Source organism: Galleria mellonella, unplaced genomic scaffold (genome assembly GCF_026898425.1).
Source record: "Galleria mellonella isolate WM207_F2 unplaced genomic scaffold, CSIRO_AGI_GalMel_v1 utg35, whole genome shotgun sequence".
NCBI classification, from domain to species: Eukaryota; Metazoa; Arthropoda; class Insecta; order Lepidoptera; family Pyralidae; genus Galleria; species Galleria mellonella.
Genome location: NW_026442082.1, coordinates 152,951 through 171,824, shown reverse-complemented (window position 1 = coordinate 171,824; position 18,874 = coordinate 152,951). Strand labels below are relative to the sequence as shown.

Sequence of the window (18,874 nt, the reverse complement as noted above, 5' to 3'; positions counted from 1 at the left end):
ATATCCCGTCTTCCTTAACCGTTTAATCTGGTAAACCAAACAGCGTCAATATCTAGACCACATGGGTCATTACAATCAAGTGAATCCATTTTAGGCTTAAACTCATTAGCCATAAGATCTAGAATGAGGAATAAGTTAAATTGTTGGGATACACTATTTTTCTTCGCACCCTACGTAATTAACTGTCTACCCTACAGCATACTAAATACCTATTTAGTCGGAACTATCGAGTTAGAGAGAGAGGATAATATATTATTAAGACTGTTAGAAAGTGACAGATGATATGGGGTAATAGATATCACCCCAAGTCTTCACGGCTGGTTATGATTTTAGGGTGTCGGTGAGCGTATGGGAGTCCGGTCGCCCTATTTGAGGGTTATTTTTGGTAAGTCGCTGTGAAGTGATAGGAAGATGTTTATTTTTGAAGTCAACTGTAGCTATTTAATGTAAGGAGGGCTTTTTGTGTAACGCAAATAGATGTTATAGATAAATATACACTATAACAAGGTGAAATTGAAGGATGGTAATAATTTTTTATAGGAGTGTTCTATTATTACATTTGAACACTTACACAAAGGAAAACGTCAACAATTTTATGCCTCACATTAGGCATGAGCAATACGGATATTGATCTAATATCTATATATTGGGTTTCTCTGGACATTGATGGCGGGGAAAAGGTCATCCTCTATTTCGATATCGCCCATATCGGTCGGATATCTATTTTCGAATAAGTTAAAAGTCTGTTATCCAACTTTATTTTTTGGATAACAGACTTAACATACTCGTTATTGTATCAGTATATAGATACTCTAACTAGAACATATAGATATTGCTCTATATTGCCAAACCCTACCTCACATATTAACTTGACAGTTGGACATGCCGTCATGTAAATACAGGATCAATAGTTTTAAATTTTAGTTTAAAAAATTTTGTACTCACAGATTTATTTTAAAACATCTTAATCTATAAATGCTTATATCTATTGGCACAAGAAGAGTACCCTACAAATAAAGATAAATGTTCTTGAAGGTATATTACATAGAATTAGTATATAGATTAAAAAAATAAATAAGAACAAAGAACAAAAGGTGAAATACTTAGAGCAAAAACTGGAATATAGAATGATAAACACTAACGCAAAGGTAAAGAAAGAAAAATAAAGATTAATGTAGAGACAAAATTGTTCACGGCTATAGTTATAAAACACAGTTAGTTTAAAGTTATTTTAGAACTATTTTAATTTGTTTTTTAAATGTTTATTTACATGAAACAAAAATTGGAACTGTAGGAGAAAGACTAGAATGTGACTTGCTCGGTCTAAATCCACCTTTAGATGTTTATAGGCTTATTGTAGCGTTACGGCACTAGTCATCTTGAATATTCCCGATTGTCATTAGGTGTTTGAATATCACTAAAGCATGACATATATGTATCTAAGCATGAAAGGCGTAGAATTAACCTAGATGCACACATATAATTAATTTTATAGTAAAAAAAAGAAATTAAAAAAACATACTATAGAAAATATCTTGACTTGAAAATTTGGAAAAATTAATTTCTTTGGTAGTTTAATACACACTTAATTAATTTACAATAATGCGACCAAAAATAATTGTCTGAGAAACGCATAATAAAATAAATATTTATGTAATTCATTATCTCATAGGCTTCCATAATATATAGTTTTATTCTTATGGCAGGTACTCTTTAGTGAACTAAAAGCTTAGTTATAGCTACTTAGATATTATATAAAACATTATATTTAAACCGCTTTGTAAATAATTGCCTCTACCGTCACACTAAATCAGTGAATACTAATTTGAAACGGATCCGCAAACAGCAAATATCGAAATTCAAAACGTTGCCCCTCGCCGACACTAAGCTCATAAAGGGAACAACTCGAGAATCGCTCAAAAGGATTTAACAAGCGGCATTCACGACTGCTCATTATATTTTTATACTTTATACCTCGGTGGCGGACATAAACTCCGCGATCAAAACGCGCGAACCCCTACAAAAAAAAAAAAAAAAAAATCGAGTATCACAAAGGAGACTAACGAGATAAGAGCGTGCTAAATCGCTCTCCCCTTGGCCCCCGCTCGGATCAATTCGGGACAGAACGGTCGATTGGCTGAGCGGGACAGCTTCATGGAGGCGGGTTACATTATAGACACGCCTCTGAACCGGTACGAGGTTTCCCTACGCTTCACGGCCGACAGTCAACCTCCGACCGCGCTCGCATGCGTACACGATCCTCCGATCGCGACACCAAAGTGTGAACTGTGCTAAATGGAACTTACCGGCGTTCAATGTTAAAGAAACCAAGTTACGAGGACAAAGAAGTGAATATGGCGATACAGAGTGTTTCGAGATACCCAAGCAGCCCTGCTGAAGCTACTGAGCCTCCAAAAGCTTCTAGAATTAGCTTCAGCGTAGCGTCTATCCTAGCTGATACAAAGGCCAATCAAATTGATGAGACAGCAGAGATGATCCGGCACCATAGGACGATACCTGAATCTCCGCTGAGACAGTCACCATTGGCACAGCCTGAGTTGCCCGGCGGCAAATCGTTGTCCCCGAGGCCGTTATCTCAAACACCTCCGTTAAATCTTAACGTCTCTGCAACAGTTACCTCATCTGATGACGAATACGAAGATTCTGTCAACCAAGAAGATTCAATAGTTGATGTAGAGGATTTGCAAAATGGTGGGCAGAGTGAGGATGAGGAAAGGATGTCGAGTAATGATAAGGGAAGATTAGTAAAGCCTACACCCTTCAGCGCACTTGCGGCGGCAGCTGTAGCGTACCATGGTTTGGGTTGGCCAGGTCCCCCGTCAGTCGTGCCTTCGTTTGGACCTTTATTCCAATCACATTTCCCTGTAGGACACTTAACAGGTTAGTAACGTTAATAAATATAGGTATATTTTTAGTTTTATTGGATTAAATAGATATTAATTAAATATTTTAGTATGTCTGAAAGTAACAATATTTTTTTTTAATATTTAGATACATGTAGATTCCAATATATATATATATATATATATTGTATTTATATATTGTATGTTGATATTCTATAATAGAAGTTCTTTGAGTATATGCTTTTATGTAGTTAATTTGGTTTGCTCCGTTTATTCATTGTATTAAAGGCATTTTACCTAATTAATAAGATTATCATATAATTTCAACATGAGTACTATATAGAATTTGTAATTATGTCTTCATTGTTGAACTTATAGATTTTTTTTTCTAATTTATTAAATACTTTCCCGTTAAAATACTGGAAATGGTATCTATTACTATTCCGTGTTTAGTGGTTATTTTTACGATAACCTTTTTATAACTTTCTCCCTTTCTTCTGATAATATCTACAATATTATAGGTCTAGTTTTTGATTCAATACTGTTTATTACAATTACATAATGTACAACTAAATATCGTAATTTTTATAATTTATGTTTCTTTACATCTGGACTTCAAATTGTTGTTACTCAAGTAAGGATTACCAACTATTTACTTTTAAATGCTAAGGTAATCTACCTTTAATTTGAAAAAGTCCAATTGTTGGAAAATCTTGGAAATTGTTGCGATATATGGATAGATAAATATCCTAATAAATAAAGAATAGACTTTATTTTTTTTGTTATCCGCGATTTTTTTTTTACTTTTAGAAGTATATTTAGATGTTTTGTTATTTCTAAATGCATAATTAGCGGTTATTCTACTAGTGTTCTAATAAAAGTTGAATTTTAAGACATTTGTTACAAACATTAAGATAGACATTTTTATTTATTTATTTATATTTATTTCAGTTTTGTTTAGGCTTGTTAAATATTATTTTTAGGTACATATATAGTTAGTTGTTTTATTATTAATATCTTTTTAATGGGTGACAATAAAATGGTAACTCCGCCTGCGCTATCGGTATATGCTGGCGGGGCACCAATGATAGATGAGGATAAATGCAGGTCAGTTATTTATTAAAGACACATATATCTAAATTAAAAATCATAGGTCCAATTATGGCTTATATCAAATTATTTATCTATATGATTTTGTACATTCACTTATTAATATTAATATTGAAGAAGAAAAAAAAAAACTAATTGTGACAAAATCAGTTATTTTGATGTATAGAATAACATAAAAATACAACCGAATTGTGGACCTCCTTTTATTTGAGGTTGGTTGAAAAGTACCTATGTGTTTTGTAATATAATACCTATATATATATATATATATATATATATATATATATATATAGAGGTATATATATATATATATATATATATATATATATATATATATATATATATATTTGAAAACAAAAATTATTTCACCTCGTTTATCATGATGATGATCTCGTTTAACATGACTATTAACTGTAATTATGTATTACCTCATATTATAAAATATGAGGTAATACATAAAAGAAAGACTTGCCCAACCATTGATGCGTAAGAAGGTTGGTATTTGTATTAGATACCTACTCTTAAATTTCATTAGTAGTTTGGTAATGAAATTTAAAAGTATATAACGAAAAACAATTTGTATATAATGCGGGCTTTTGGAATTTTTAAAATCACAGTATTGCTGGCATTCTATACTTTTTAATTTACTCATATTTTGTAATTTTCTTCAATTATTACACGTACGTTTATGTAATTTAACGTGAGGTAGTAGCGAATGGTGATTTAAAAGGAATCTTTTTGGTATATCTATAGGGCTATGGACCTCGTATTGTTGTTTTCAAGTTAGTCATAAAATATAATGTCTTATATTTGTATCAATAAAAGTTTAGTACTGTATCTTTTTTCAATGAAGAAAATTGTATAACGCTCGCTGGATGCGTAAATCCATTTTTTGTACTTACTATTATTTTTTTATATAATTTTTGTACTTATAAATATGTATTAGGGTATTTACGCTATTCTGGTCCAGGTACTACTTGTTTAAATGGTTAGAAATAAAAATAGATCGATTAAAAAAAAAAAGTTTTTATTAATATATCAAAGTCTTCTGATAAGACATGGATCCTATTCAAATATGTTATTTATACATTCATGGGTATTGGCATAATAATTAAGGTTGTTGCATTAAGAGAACCGATTTCAATTGATGCAAAACCAAAAAAATAAAGTAATTTTGATTTAAAAACTAAACTACTGAGGTGATTTTGATAATATTTCTATGGGACTGATCTGTAAGATATCCATACAGATGAAAAAAGAATTTTCCAAATCGGTTTACAATGAACTTACGATGGAGTTATGAGGTAATTAATTCAGCTAAAAATACAAACAAATTAATGATACTCCTTCTTGTTTAAATCGATCGAAAATAGGTGTATTCTGTTATATTAAGTTTATATCTTACTAGATTTATAACATAATAGATTATTTCTCCTAAACTGTTAACTGGTCGAAAACGCTATTGGCTGTCACTACTTACTTTTTAGCTATATTTTTTTAGGAATTTAAAATTATTTAAATAAATTAATGAATATGTAAATAATTGTATTTATTGAAAAAATATTTACAAAAATATATATTATTTCAAGTTCACTATTAGAACACGTGACTATAATGAGTCTACCTATATCTAGCTACATATTAAGTGTGTTGTAATTTAATCATGAACAATAGATACCAGAACAGGAATTATATATTCACTTACCTACACCTATACAGAAAACAATTGAATTGATTTCAGTTTAAATATATCTAATTAGCACCAATTACATAGATAGATCTGTTTATCTGCTATTAACTGCAACATGATATCCGTTTAAATTTTAAAGCAATAAATAATACTTACATACCTATTGAGTAGGTACTGTGTTTGTACTGTTATATATATATATATATATATATATATATATATATATATATATATATATATATATATATATATATATATATATATACATGAGCAATACCATGGACGTAACAGAGTATACTGTTTCGCCCATGAATCCCCCCCATGCGTAGCCATTCCTGGCGACTCAAGTATTATTCCTCTGTACCTTGTCAATTCTCTATATTTGGTAAAAATACCTTTTTATCCTGATGTTTACAAGAAAGGAGTTAGGAATTTACTAATACTATTTACATCTTATTAGTCAAATGTTCAGGTTTATGTAAAAAATACAAGGCTGCTATTAGAGGTTTAGATAAAATAAGTTTATCAATATAAATATTATATTCGTTATATGAAAATGTAATGTACTTGTAATCTTGACATTAAATCCATTTTCTTCATCAAAAAAGGTACACTACTAGATTTTTATGGATACAACTATAAGAGGCAAGATATTTTTTTTTGTTATTGTTATAACAAACAATAAACAAACACAATATCCATAGATCTGTAGATTTAGGAAATAGATTGCTTTTAAATCACCTTTCACTGCTGCCTCAACAATGATAGGCATTTGCCTAAGCGAGCGTGTTTCGAAAATCCACTAGTCCTTCGTGAACAAACGACCAAACAAAGGGTTAAAGCCGTACATAAATAACGGATCTGTCGAAATGTGAAAACAATACGCGGCTTTGAACAAGATGGCGGGATCTGGGCAACATGGCGACTGTTTTGCATAATGTGTCGAAAGGGTTGACAGTAATCACGATGAAGGTTAAACATACTTGTAGCTAAAAAAATATTTACTCGGGGCTATTTTTGAGCAATAATAGTTGCCCGGCAATGGTAAACATTAATGGGTAATTTTTAAACTATTTAAATAGATGGTTGCCAATTTGTATGTAATTTTTTTGTGTGAATCTTACATGAATTTGGTAAATTTTATTATTTTTTCGCAATCTTTTGTATGACTCTTTATTGTGTGTATTATGTATCTATGTATTGGTCTCATTAAATTTGTAACAAATTCTTAAATTACCTGTATAATTTACAATTTGTTCAGTATAGCACTCCACATTTCTATTGTCTTTGGTAAAATGTATACAACTAACCAGAGATAATAAAATTGTGGACTTTTATTTTTCATTATCGATATTGTGGTCGTGTATGTGTACGGTAGTAATATTTTTTGGTGCATGTTTTTATGTATGTGTATGTTATTATCGGATCTTTGATGCTAAGTGTAAATGCCCCTTTATAAATGGGGTGTTGGTTGATGTTTAATTGTGGTAGTAATATAAACTATGTGACAACAGTAAGTATAATTTGAAAATGGTGAAACTAAACTGTTTATAAATTAATACATGACGAGAAGAACATAGAACAGATGGATAATATGTATATTTTGTCGTAAGAGGTGACTAAGGGAACTTAATGATCTAGGGATGGGCAGTAGTTTTCTTCTTAAAACATCTCTAAAGCCTAACTGCGGTTGCCCTCCTGCCAAGTGTGGTAACTATTGTCAAAACCTTTCAATAGGGGGAGGCCTATATTCAGCAGTGGAGAGTTAACGGCTGATATGGATGTATGTATTTATTACCTATGTAATATTACCCGAGATACTTTTCCCATTATATATAAGTCACAACAGATAGTAACATACGAGTACATATTCAATTATAGACTGCTAGTCTTATTTGAACTTACACTACTGTACTATTATAGGTGCTATACCCTATAAAAATAAAATATAAAAAAAGGCTTTAGAGATGTTTTAAGAGAGACGCTGCTGCCCATCCCATGACCATTAAGTTTCCTTAGTAGCCTTTTTCAACACCCACGGGAAAGAAAGGAGTAGCCTATTTTATGTTGGGATCATATGGATTACAGACCGTATATAGATAATAGGAATTTGCAATTGTATGACTTCACAATAATAATATTTATAGGTGTGCCGTGTGGTTTCGGCATAGAATGGGTTACCCCATCCTTTTCCGTAAGTGTTGTAAGAGGCGATTAAGAGAACTTAATGGTCGACGGATGGGCAGCAGCGTATTAAAATATTATCATAGCCTAACTGCGGTTACCAACCCGCCTATTTTTTTTGTTTAATGTTTGGAAAATGCTTTATGCAGACCCATATGCTTTGTGGGAGGTGAATAGGTATTGTGGGAATCCCCTCGTTAGGCGAGGGTGTACCCACCAAAAACTAAACGATATACCCTCGAGGTGCCATATGTCGGAGACATGGGTTCGCTTTCGCACTTACCACATCTTCGACGGTAGCGACCCGTCCCATGATGGTAAGGGCAGGTCTCCTCTCTCAAGATAGGGTAGCTGGCGTGCTCATCCTACCACTCGTGGGGACGCGCCGCTATATTAGCGCATTCCCCAGGGCCACTGGGGCAGTACTTTTCCACATGTATCACTCCGGCCCCAGTGGGGAAGGAGGAGGGGCGGAACTGGGCGCACTCCTCCTTCTGCTTCTAACTCGTTTGCGGCAGATTGAAGGTGCGAGAGTGGCACTCTCCCGCTCCCTTTCTGCCGCCTCCTTCTGCGACATGACAGTATCCCAGAAGGCGAGCATCACTTCCCATGTTCTCTCACTGCTTACCATCCGAACCACGGCGGGCAGCGAGAGATTGGTCCCCACTGCCGCAGACAAGACACGACGCTCATCGGCATACGCTGGCATACTTCTCCAGCACTCCTCCAGCGTATGCTCCACCGTGTCTTGGACGCTCCACAAGCATGGCACTCCTCCGTCAGCTCTCTGCGCGCGACATGACAAAGATATCGCCCAAAGCACCCATGCTCGTACAGTATCAGTGTCATCCTGAAGGTCAGCGGTCTTCGCCGTCTGTCCATCCACTTCTTAAGAAGTAGACGGATAGTCTCGATGATCCTCCGGCCTGCCGATGGTTCGGCCAGCCGCTGTTGCCACTTTTGTAGCAGGACCCGTCGAGCGTGGGACTTCCGTAGCGCAATTTATAGGCTGGAAGGCTCGGCACCCTGCCGCCTTCGCTCCGCATGCCATTCATACACTGAGGCACAGGCATTGGCCTTCGACTCCCAGGGCGGCGAGCCCGCCAGCGCGCACGTCGCCTCCGTGGAGATAGTGCGGTATCCGCGTATAACGCGGATCGCCATGGCCCTATGTAGCCTGTTTAAACAAGCCACATTTTGCCTACTCAGGTTGCCAACCCACCTGTCAAGCATTGCAACTATTGGAAGAGGCTCCCAGACAAGGGGAGGTCTATGTTCACCAGTGGACAGTTAACGACTGATATAATAAAAAAAAAAATTAATACCCTATAAATTTTAAACACATTCTATAATTATGAATTAACATTATCCTTCCTACAAAATATAGTTTATAATATAAACAGTAGTTTAATTAAAAATTAAGATATTTAAAAAGGAGGCGACACAATACAGACGAAGTGCGAGCGTATTTTTATTATGTATTCTCGTATATTACGGAATATCTTTGTTATTTCTATTTTTTTTTTAAAGAATTATTTAATATTTTTATTCTATGTTAATACTGTCATGGTTGAACGCTTTTTTGTAGGACAAAAATAACGTTAGAAGACATTAAGAGTCTAATTCTATAGAACGGGGGAAAAGGGATTGTTAGTAATGGAGACTGAGAATCCCATTGCTAGCAATACACCCAATCAGGTCGACCTCCTCGTGATTCTCCCTGGAAACTATCATGGTTAATTGCTGATGAATTCATCATGATGGGCTAACTGGCCTGTTTTCATTCTCATCTATCACCCTTCACTGGTACTCCGCCAGCGTATCCCGTTAGCGCAGGCGGGGTTACCATACCATTTTCACCCATCAAAAAAAATTCTATAGAACAGTTTAAACCATTTATAACTTGTTAATAATGTTATACATAGGGATATAATAGGGTTGTGATTAATAAAATTCTAACAACTTTCATCATCATCATCATCATCATATTAACCGTTAACTGACTACTGCTAAATATAAGCCTCTCCCATAAGGGAGGTTTGCACGTAGTTACCACACTTTGCAGGCGAATAGGCAACCGCGTATAGGAATTGGTGATATTTTAAGAGGGACGCTGCTTCTTATCCTTCGACCGTTGAGTTCAGATACTCAGATATACTACAGGCACTTCAGGAGTAGTCGTATATAGTTATAAGAAAATTGAAGTTGAATTGTAAAAATTTCTAAAATTAAAAATTATCTTTAACGTTTCTTTTAAAATAAAATAACAAACGTTAACCTGGTTTTTGTTAATAAATATAAATTAGTCGGCCACAGTTACAATAAAACAAAGGAATGATGTCTTTGCCCTAAAAATTTGCTCATTTTATAAATTAAACAAACCATAAACTAATTTGTGGAGTAAAAATGAAAAATATTATGAAAAAGCGCATGGCCACGCAATCAGCGTTCGTAACGACTTGTTGTCACGAATGTAGGGTTTCAAATAAATTACATTTAGTTTTTAGACAAACGTGACATGTTAGTTTTGTTACTAACCATTATTTGTGAACTTATTAGCATTATATTGTACCAATTACTGCAAATAATTTTTTGAGCATAAAATAAACACCGTTATAAAATACTTGCTCGATAAATAGGTACTTACTCGTTTAAGTCACGTTATGTGGGATGTGAGAGAAAATTGATTCAAGTTTTCTTTTTTTAAAAGTATGTTGATTGTATATACTAATGAGTGTTATATTATATAACACTCTTATATATGTATTGTGACCGTGTACATATTACCAGCGACCCGCTTCGATTTCGCACAGATAGGTACAAAATAATATCATTATCTCAATCATTTCTACTATCATTATCCGTCCACTGCTGGACATAAGCCCCCCCCCCCCCCCCCTCATAGACTGCCTAAAGAAGGGTCCTGAGCCACATGCATCCACTGACTCCCTGCAATGTATTTCAGGTCGTCACTCCATCTAGTGGGGGGTCGTCCTACACTGCGTTTGCCTGTACGAGGTCACCACTCAAGAACCTTTCTTCCCCATTGGTTGTCAGTTCTTCGAGCTATGTGACCAGCCCATTACCACTTCAGCTTGCTTATCCTTCGGGCTATGTCGGTTATTTTGGTTCTTTTGCGGATATCTTCGTTTCTGATTCTATCACGCTAAGATACTCCGAGCATAGCCCTTTCCATAGTCTGCTGAGTAATTTAAAGCTTTTGCATACGGACAATCGTGTATAATGTATGGAAGCTTACTATAGGTGAAATATTTTTGAGTTTACCCATTACAAAAAAAACATACAAAAATTAAATGTTTTCCTTTTCATAATTTTATTAGTATTAGTAGGAAGAAATATTACATAAAGACTTTGTAAAAAATTATGTTACAGGCTCTAAGGGAAATGAATACCTAGTAATAAATGCGAGTTGTTGGTCCCACTTCCAAAAAGCTGAAGAAATCCGAGTATTTTTAAAAATCGATTCAAAGTTTTCGGGCCTTTTTCCGAGTATTTGTTACATAATTAGTTTAAAATTACTTAAATAATCTAATTAATTAAAAATATATATATACGATATGGAATACCAAGTATCTACTTGGTGTAAATTGTTTAGAATAAAAAAGTCGTCTATTACTTTATTATTTATACTCATATAAAAATTCATCCTCTTCAAATTTTACGACTACCATTTTTGACATATCGTTGATATTTTCGTGATGAAAGTCTATTCGTGTTAATTAATTTTAATTAATACTTTATGCTGAACGAGTTTTAGTACCTTTTCATTCACATCACTCGTCAGAAGTTTAATGTGTTAAATATACATAAATGCGTTTGTCAAGTCACCGGTTTTATAGCCCAACGTGATATACAATTGTCTTTGCAATATGTAATTAGGTTTAAAAGTCAGCGATGAAATTTAAGTACGTATGTACTATATACATATGTTAGTAGAATATTTTACTTTAATTCATTTAATTTTTTTGCTTTTAATTTAAAATAATATATAAGGTTGTGTTCCACAAAAAAAAATCGATCGGCGTAAAACCAGTTATTTGGATTTAAAGACTAAACTGCTGAACCGATTTTGATAAATTTCTATCGCACCAATCTGAAAGTATATCTTTTATGATTTACTGACTGGGGTAACTAAAATAAAAAAAAAATACAATGATTTGAAAAACGAATTTATCGAGTAACAAACAAAAATATATATAGAACATTATCCTTTTTTAAAGTCGGTTCAAAACCTTTAGTAGTAATAAAAAGTAATAAATAAAAAGTGGGTTTAGTTAACAATAATTCACTAACTACAAGTATCATTACCAGTGTCTTACGGCTTTTACCGCGTGAATTAATTAATAAAGGACATTATGTAGTATAAAGGTGATATAATTTCTGTTATAAATTTCATATTCAAATTTTTTTTTAAGTATGAACTATATTTATTCTGTCAGTATACTTGACTAGGTATTTAAATTTTAGAAAGGCATTTTGTGTTTGCTTGACATTGATATCAAACAAAAGAGTATGAATAAATTTTATAGATATACAGTATGTTATTACGCTTTGTAACTTAAAAGGAAATATAGAATGATAATATGATAATAAATGATAATAAAATAATAAATATATATTTTATGATAATAAAATAATAAATATATATTTTATTATCAAACAAACTTTCATATATGTGTTAAGTTTGCATATAACCTACTCACTCATGTGCCATATTTCATTCAAGTGCGTTCAGTATATTTTGCATAAAAGAGTAACAAACATTCATCTATTTATCCTTACAAAATTTATAATATTAATAGAATGGCAGGATTTAATATCATAAGTACTTAATGAATTAAAAATATGAAAAAAGAGAAGTTTTTTTTAAATGCAAACTTGTCAACAACTCTACGCACACATGCAAACAGGAGCGGAAAATAACAAAAGCAAAACATTTTAAATTTGGAATTAGTGGCACGAGAATAAAACGCGCATGCGTTGGGGACCGCAGAAAAACAAAACGCACAACCTGTTTCCTTATCGTGGCTGTACGCCGGGTGCAAGTGGCTCGCTACTGGTCGATATCGTATGACGCAATATACGCTAATAAATACCATTATTACTGCACTTTCCTATTTGTTTATGGCTATTATACTCATAATGGTCTATTATTGAAGAAAATTGCTAACGAATAACATTTTTATTATCGTTTTGCGAAATGAATAGGAACTCTTTAATTAATACCTTCAATAGGTACTTAAATGATTAATTTATCATTCCACCGATAATACTTTTATGTCAACTTACATTTATATTTTAATTGGATATTTGAAAATAGATGTTATATAAGTATTTTATATTTAGACATGAAATTGTACCTAGATTTATGATATTTTTCAATAGTTTTCTATTTTTATATTACAGGTCTAACATGATTTCAAAAATTAAAAAGAATCACATCTATTAATATATTAAAAAGAATATTTCTTTGCTTGTGAGGACGGTTTTAACATAATATATCTATTAATGTGCAATTCGTATAGTTATAAATAATATACATTTAGATGGAGCTTTGAGTGTTAAAAAAGCATTCCAAAAAGAACCTTGCGATTGTTAAAAAACGCGTTGTTTTTTCATATTCAGTGTTCAAAATATTCAATCTCTTGTCAGAACGTACGAAAGCTTAAAAGTATAATATCAATAATATAGTAAATATAGAATGACCGTTATTGTGATTAACGTCACCAATAATATGATTTATAATATACTTTTAAAAACGCCTTTCAGAAAAAGTAACGCTATTTTTTCACACTGCGTTAAGTATTTATAGAGAGATGCTCTATTTAGCTAGTTGGATATGACAGAGTAATGTAAAGACGGAAGTAAAAATTTATATGTTGCCAAATATTGTTTGTATAAGTAGAAAATTTATCTTTTATTCCTACACTAGGCTGAACCGTAGTGACCCTGGGATCGACATATTTTGTTAATATAATACAAACAAATCTAGAAACTGACTAAAATTCATACGAAATCGCGGATGTAATCATAAAGACATTTATTTTATTAAATAAAATAAACTTAATTATTATACAAATGAGCTTAATTTATATTCAAGAAGACAGACTGGACAATGAATGATAAAGGCCATAGTACATATAGCATTCCTATTTAAACTATTGCGACATGCTTAAACTGATTACTTAGATTGAACTTTTGTGATTATAAGTAAAATGATATTAGTTTCTCACAGTGGAAAAAAAAATTAAATTTTAAACCCAATTAAAATTTTCTGCTACTCTACAAGCTGTCAAAATCTTAGATACTCAAATTTAATGATATTACAACAAAAGATAAAAGTAAATAAATTGTTAAAAAGGAAACTTGGAGGTAATACAATTTTTTTATGATATTTAGAATGTTAACTGTTGCAAACTCTTTAGTTCTTTTATAGATTTTACTTTTATGTTTTTATACTTTTTTGTTTTTACAATTATCACTTTGCTTTTTGTCACTTTTGCAGTTTGTCTTCCGTAGTTGTTTTTATTATTTTTTAAAATGCGCTCCGTGTCCCCACGAGCCGTGTGAGCACTCACTCACACACTCCGTGTCAGCACGAGAGGCTGTCATTTCGTTTCTCATCTCTGCAGAGGATTCTGAAGAGATCATGTGCGCACTCGAAGTTTTGCGTCACCAGAAATGATCGTCTTCGGTGAGGTACAATTATTGAAGTCACTACTTCGATTGCTCCCACAGAAATTTTATCAATTTTTTTTTTATATTTGTTTCTTTATACAAAGGTAGATAGTTACATTACACGGTTTTGGTATCTCCTGTTAAGCAAAGATTGCTTGTGTTAGGAGAAATCGCTCTTTCATAACAATCATTAAATTTCATAATCATTACAATTTACTTTTTTCTTAATCAGCATTAATTTTTTTTTGTATTATTTTTATACAATAATACTAAAAAAAAAATTACATAAAAAAAAGAAAAAGTGTCTATTTATGACAATAAATGTGCTCGTGTGCTTGTGCGTGTGTGCGTATGTGTGTGTGCGAGTGTGTGTATGTGTGTGTGTGCGTGTGTGTGTGTATGTGTGTTTGTGTATGTAAATTGTTTCAATAGTTTCCTTTTTAAATCAAAATTACTGATTTTGGGACAATTGGAATCGTTTTTCTTTTATGGAACACAACCTTAAATTATTTTTTAAAGTAAGGTTGTTTTTGTAGTAGCATTTCTAGAGAGATACTTCATCTAGATATTATTGATCAATATGATTCTATACATTTGATTTGTAGTGTAACAATCACCTAAAAGTAATCGTGATTGCAATACCATACCTATCGCAAAATGACCATATTAAGTTAAAATGGTGCATTTCTATTGTTTCCACGACTTACATACTTAGATATACAAGTTTAATGAGTATTAAACGTTTTAATTTCACACTTATTGAATTGTATGACGGTTTGTATGAGTCGTAAATAGGTGCACTGATGTCGTAATAATGTAATTCTTTACGAGCTCATAGCGAGGAAATTAGTTGTTAAAGATTAATAATTGAAATCTAAAGTTTACTGTCTCATGATTTGCTTTTATAGACTTTTTTTATACAACTTAGAATGGCATACAAGCTGACAGCCCACCTGATGGAAAGTGGTAACCGTCGCCTATAGACATGAGCAGTACCATAAATATAACAGAGTATACTGTTTCGCCTATTATACCACCTCATGCATTGCCATTCCTGAGAACTCAGGTGTTATTCTTCTGAACCCTGTAAATTCACTGCCATGTCCCAATCTTCAAATTCAAAGTCTACTACTACTTATTTATCAGGATTATCATATAACAAATTTATTCAGACCATTACGTTGATTGGAATTTATAATTTATAAATTTATATATATATATATATATATATATATATATATTGTACCACTAAGGTGGTTAACAATCATATAGTCCACCTGATGGTAAGCGTTTACCGTAGTCTATAAATGCCTGCAATACCAGGGGCATAACGCGCGCGTTGCCGACCATGAAAAAACCTCTTTACCCCGTTTTAGGGTTCCGTACCACCAAAGGAAAAACGGAATCCTTATAGAATCACTTTGTTGTCCATCCGTCTCTGCGTCGTAAGTTGAAATTAATAACATATACTCAGGTGCAATCTCTTAAAGCAGTGAAAAAATCAATTTTTTAAATCAACGCTATCGGCCGTTTATATTATATTTATATAGCATATTTTGACAAAGGGACCCTAAAACCTATAGGGTATTTCCCGTTGATTTAAAATCATGAAATTTGGCAAGAAGCAACATGTACAAATACCTAAAAGAAAAAAATCCGAAAACCGTAAAGTGGTTATTTCACAAAAAATTTAAAACTTGATGATTTTGTACGAAAAGAGACGTCTTGGAACTGATGTTAGGTACACAACGTACTTGGCTAATTTAATAAGTGTACTTATTAAAAATCTTTAAAAATAAAAAAATATTTTTTCAAAAATTAGATATTCATTTAATTACATTAATACACAATAATTACAATTTAGACATTTCCTTCTTTTTTATGCTTATTACAATAAGTATTTTTAATTTAATTATTTGATTAGGTATATTATTGTACATATAAAATAATCAGACTGTAACAGCAAAACGATGTAGTAATATATTCTTTTTCTAATCAGATACATACTTAGTTAAATCGATAAAACTATCAATTTCAATGAATGAATTCAAACAATCTATCGTCATCCAACCTCTTACATGCTTACCAATTAGACTGTTCGAATTTGTCTACATCACTTTATTTTATAATTAGCACTATATAATGACATAACGCTGCCCTTAAACGTACACTGCAGTGCAAATTTAATGATAAATATATCCATATTTGTCTATCACAGTAACAGGAATGGCTTATCGTTTGAATGCTCTCGTTAGCGCTTGCTACCCGAAACCCTATTACTGACAAGCGAAAACAACCATTTAAAACCTTAATCCATTCTCTTATGTGACAAATTCCAGTAGCAAGGCTTGTGAGGTCTTTTTTCGTTCAGTACTCGCACGATTTCCTTTCCTAATTGGCTCGCCATCTGTTTTAATTCATTTCGCGATAGTTTTACAAGTATTTTATTGACGCGTGGCTCCGCCTGGCGGTCAACCGGTGTAACGGAGCGATTAATCGATTCGCTTGCATGCGAGTCGCTTGAGCAAATGCCTGCTACTCGAATATAATGCATGATTATTTGATTTTTTTAACAAATAGTTTATAAATGACATTTATGGTGTTATGCGATATAACGTAGTCACATAATTCATTATCCATTTCTGTTATTGTTCCAAAGATTCAATAATGTTTTATTTTTCTGCACATACCTAATACGAGTACCAGTTAAGTAATTCTCATATATTGTCTGTATCATATGTGACTTTTGTAACTATTTATAGATTTTGAATTATATTCTAATGTTGATAAGTTATATTAAAATTATAAATACACATTAGAAGTTGAACAGATAAATTTTAATTAGACATTTGTGTTGTATGTCATGCTTACTGAAGCCTAGCTGCAAATGTAAAGCAAATGCTAATTATCACTCTAACTGATACTTTATGGGAGGTCTTCAATATACACATTTCAAAGTGAATGTTCCCCTGTCTTAAGAAATAAGGTTTCGAATTGAACAAAAAATGCTATCTAAAGAGATAAGTCCAGTAGCAGTTCCAGTGACGCGTGCTGCCATCTCTCGGACGATGACAGTACACAATAAATCATCCGATAACATCAGAAGCGAAGATTATACGGTACTGAGTTCCCCATCACCCCATCCGTGTTTCCTGCACAGGCAAATTAGTAAAACATTTACAAACAATATAGTGCTAAAGAAATATTATGTATAAGCCTTATTACTAAAGAGTTAACATCGAAATTTGTTTGCAAATTTATAAGCGCCAGCCACTAATGAGTGGTGATGTAAAACACTGAAATATATTTTAGTGGTTCGGAGAACTGTAGAGTAAAAGCTAACGCCGTCAGCTTAGAACTATAAAAGACAATGAACAGTGGATACACAGTTTAGTTTAAATAGTTAATGGTTAGAATTTTCAAATTATATTGTAACAGAATGTACCAAGGAAATAACAAAGTTGCAAGACTATTTTTTGTGCCGCATTTGTACGCTGTGTTGACCTCGACCCTTCACGCTGACCAATTAGAGACAGACATTAAAATATTCGCCAAAGACCGGCCTTTTTCGGCAAGTGCATTCTTTCACGAAAAGAAGCCATGCGGTTAAGTTCGTCAATTTGCATTGAACAAAATGTGCGATCGGTAGCGCTTTTGAAAAAGGAACGGATCATTAGGTAGAAAGAGAATTATTATTTTCTAAAACTTACCAAGTTCTTAATTATATAAACTGGACACTGTGTGGGAGGTGGTTATGTGAATTTGTGAGTTATTTAGTTCGAAACATAAATGTATTAAATTAAATAGATATACTACGTAAATATAGTTTATTTGAATCTATATAGGTAGGTAAAAGTGAAATATGTAGTTGTCTTTTCACTTAGGTAGTTCGACTTGATTAGAATGTGAATTAGGGAAAATTTTAAGGAAGGAAAGAATCATTTAAACAATTTTTTAAGTTTTGATATTAGACTAAATACATACTGTGAATAGTGTGGCAAGATGTGAATATACAATAAATACAAATTAAAAAAAAATATATCATGGAGTAGGTATTAGAGCTTAAATAAATCTGAATCTTTAAATTCCTTTGCTCCGACTTAACGTCTAAACTAAACAAGAAATATAAAATTTACAAAAATAACAAAAACCTAACATAAAATTTATTTTTGGTTAGGAAGTTTAATTAAAATAATCGAGCGTGGCGAATTAGATAATTTGTCATCGAGCGAGCGGGACACCGTTTCTTATTGTTGTAAAGCAATAAATCATTTCATTGGGCCTTCTTGGAAACTATTGAATATCATTTTAAATATCTCGACTTAGG

General features: G+C 32.4%; 1 protein-coding gene across 1 annotated transcript in view; it reads left to right on the top strand.

Annotated features, from left to right (window-relative positions):
- The first annotated feature begins 2,209 nt into the window (after window positions 1-2,209).
- Window positions 2,210-18,874, top strand: part of LOC113514399 (muscle segmentation homeobox-like) — a 32,136-nt gene continuing 15,471 nt past the window's right edge. The window contains exon 1 of the mRNA XM_026898482.3: window positions 2,210-2,901. Within this exon, the coding sequence (XP_026754283.1) occupies window positions 2,316-2,901 (586 nt within the window). The 5' untranslated portion in view covers window positions 2,210-2,315. The remainder of the gene's footprint in view (window positions 2,902-18,874) is intronic.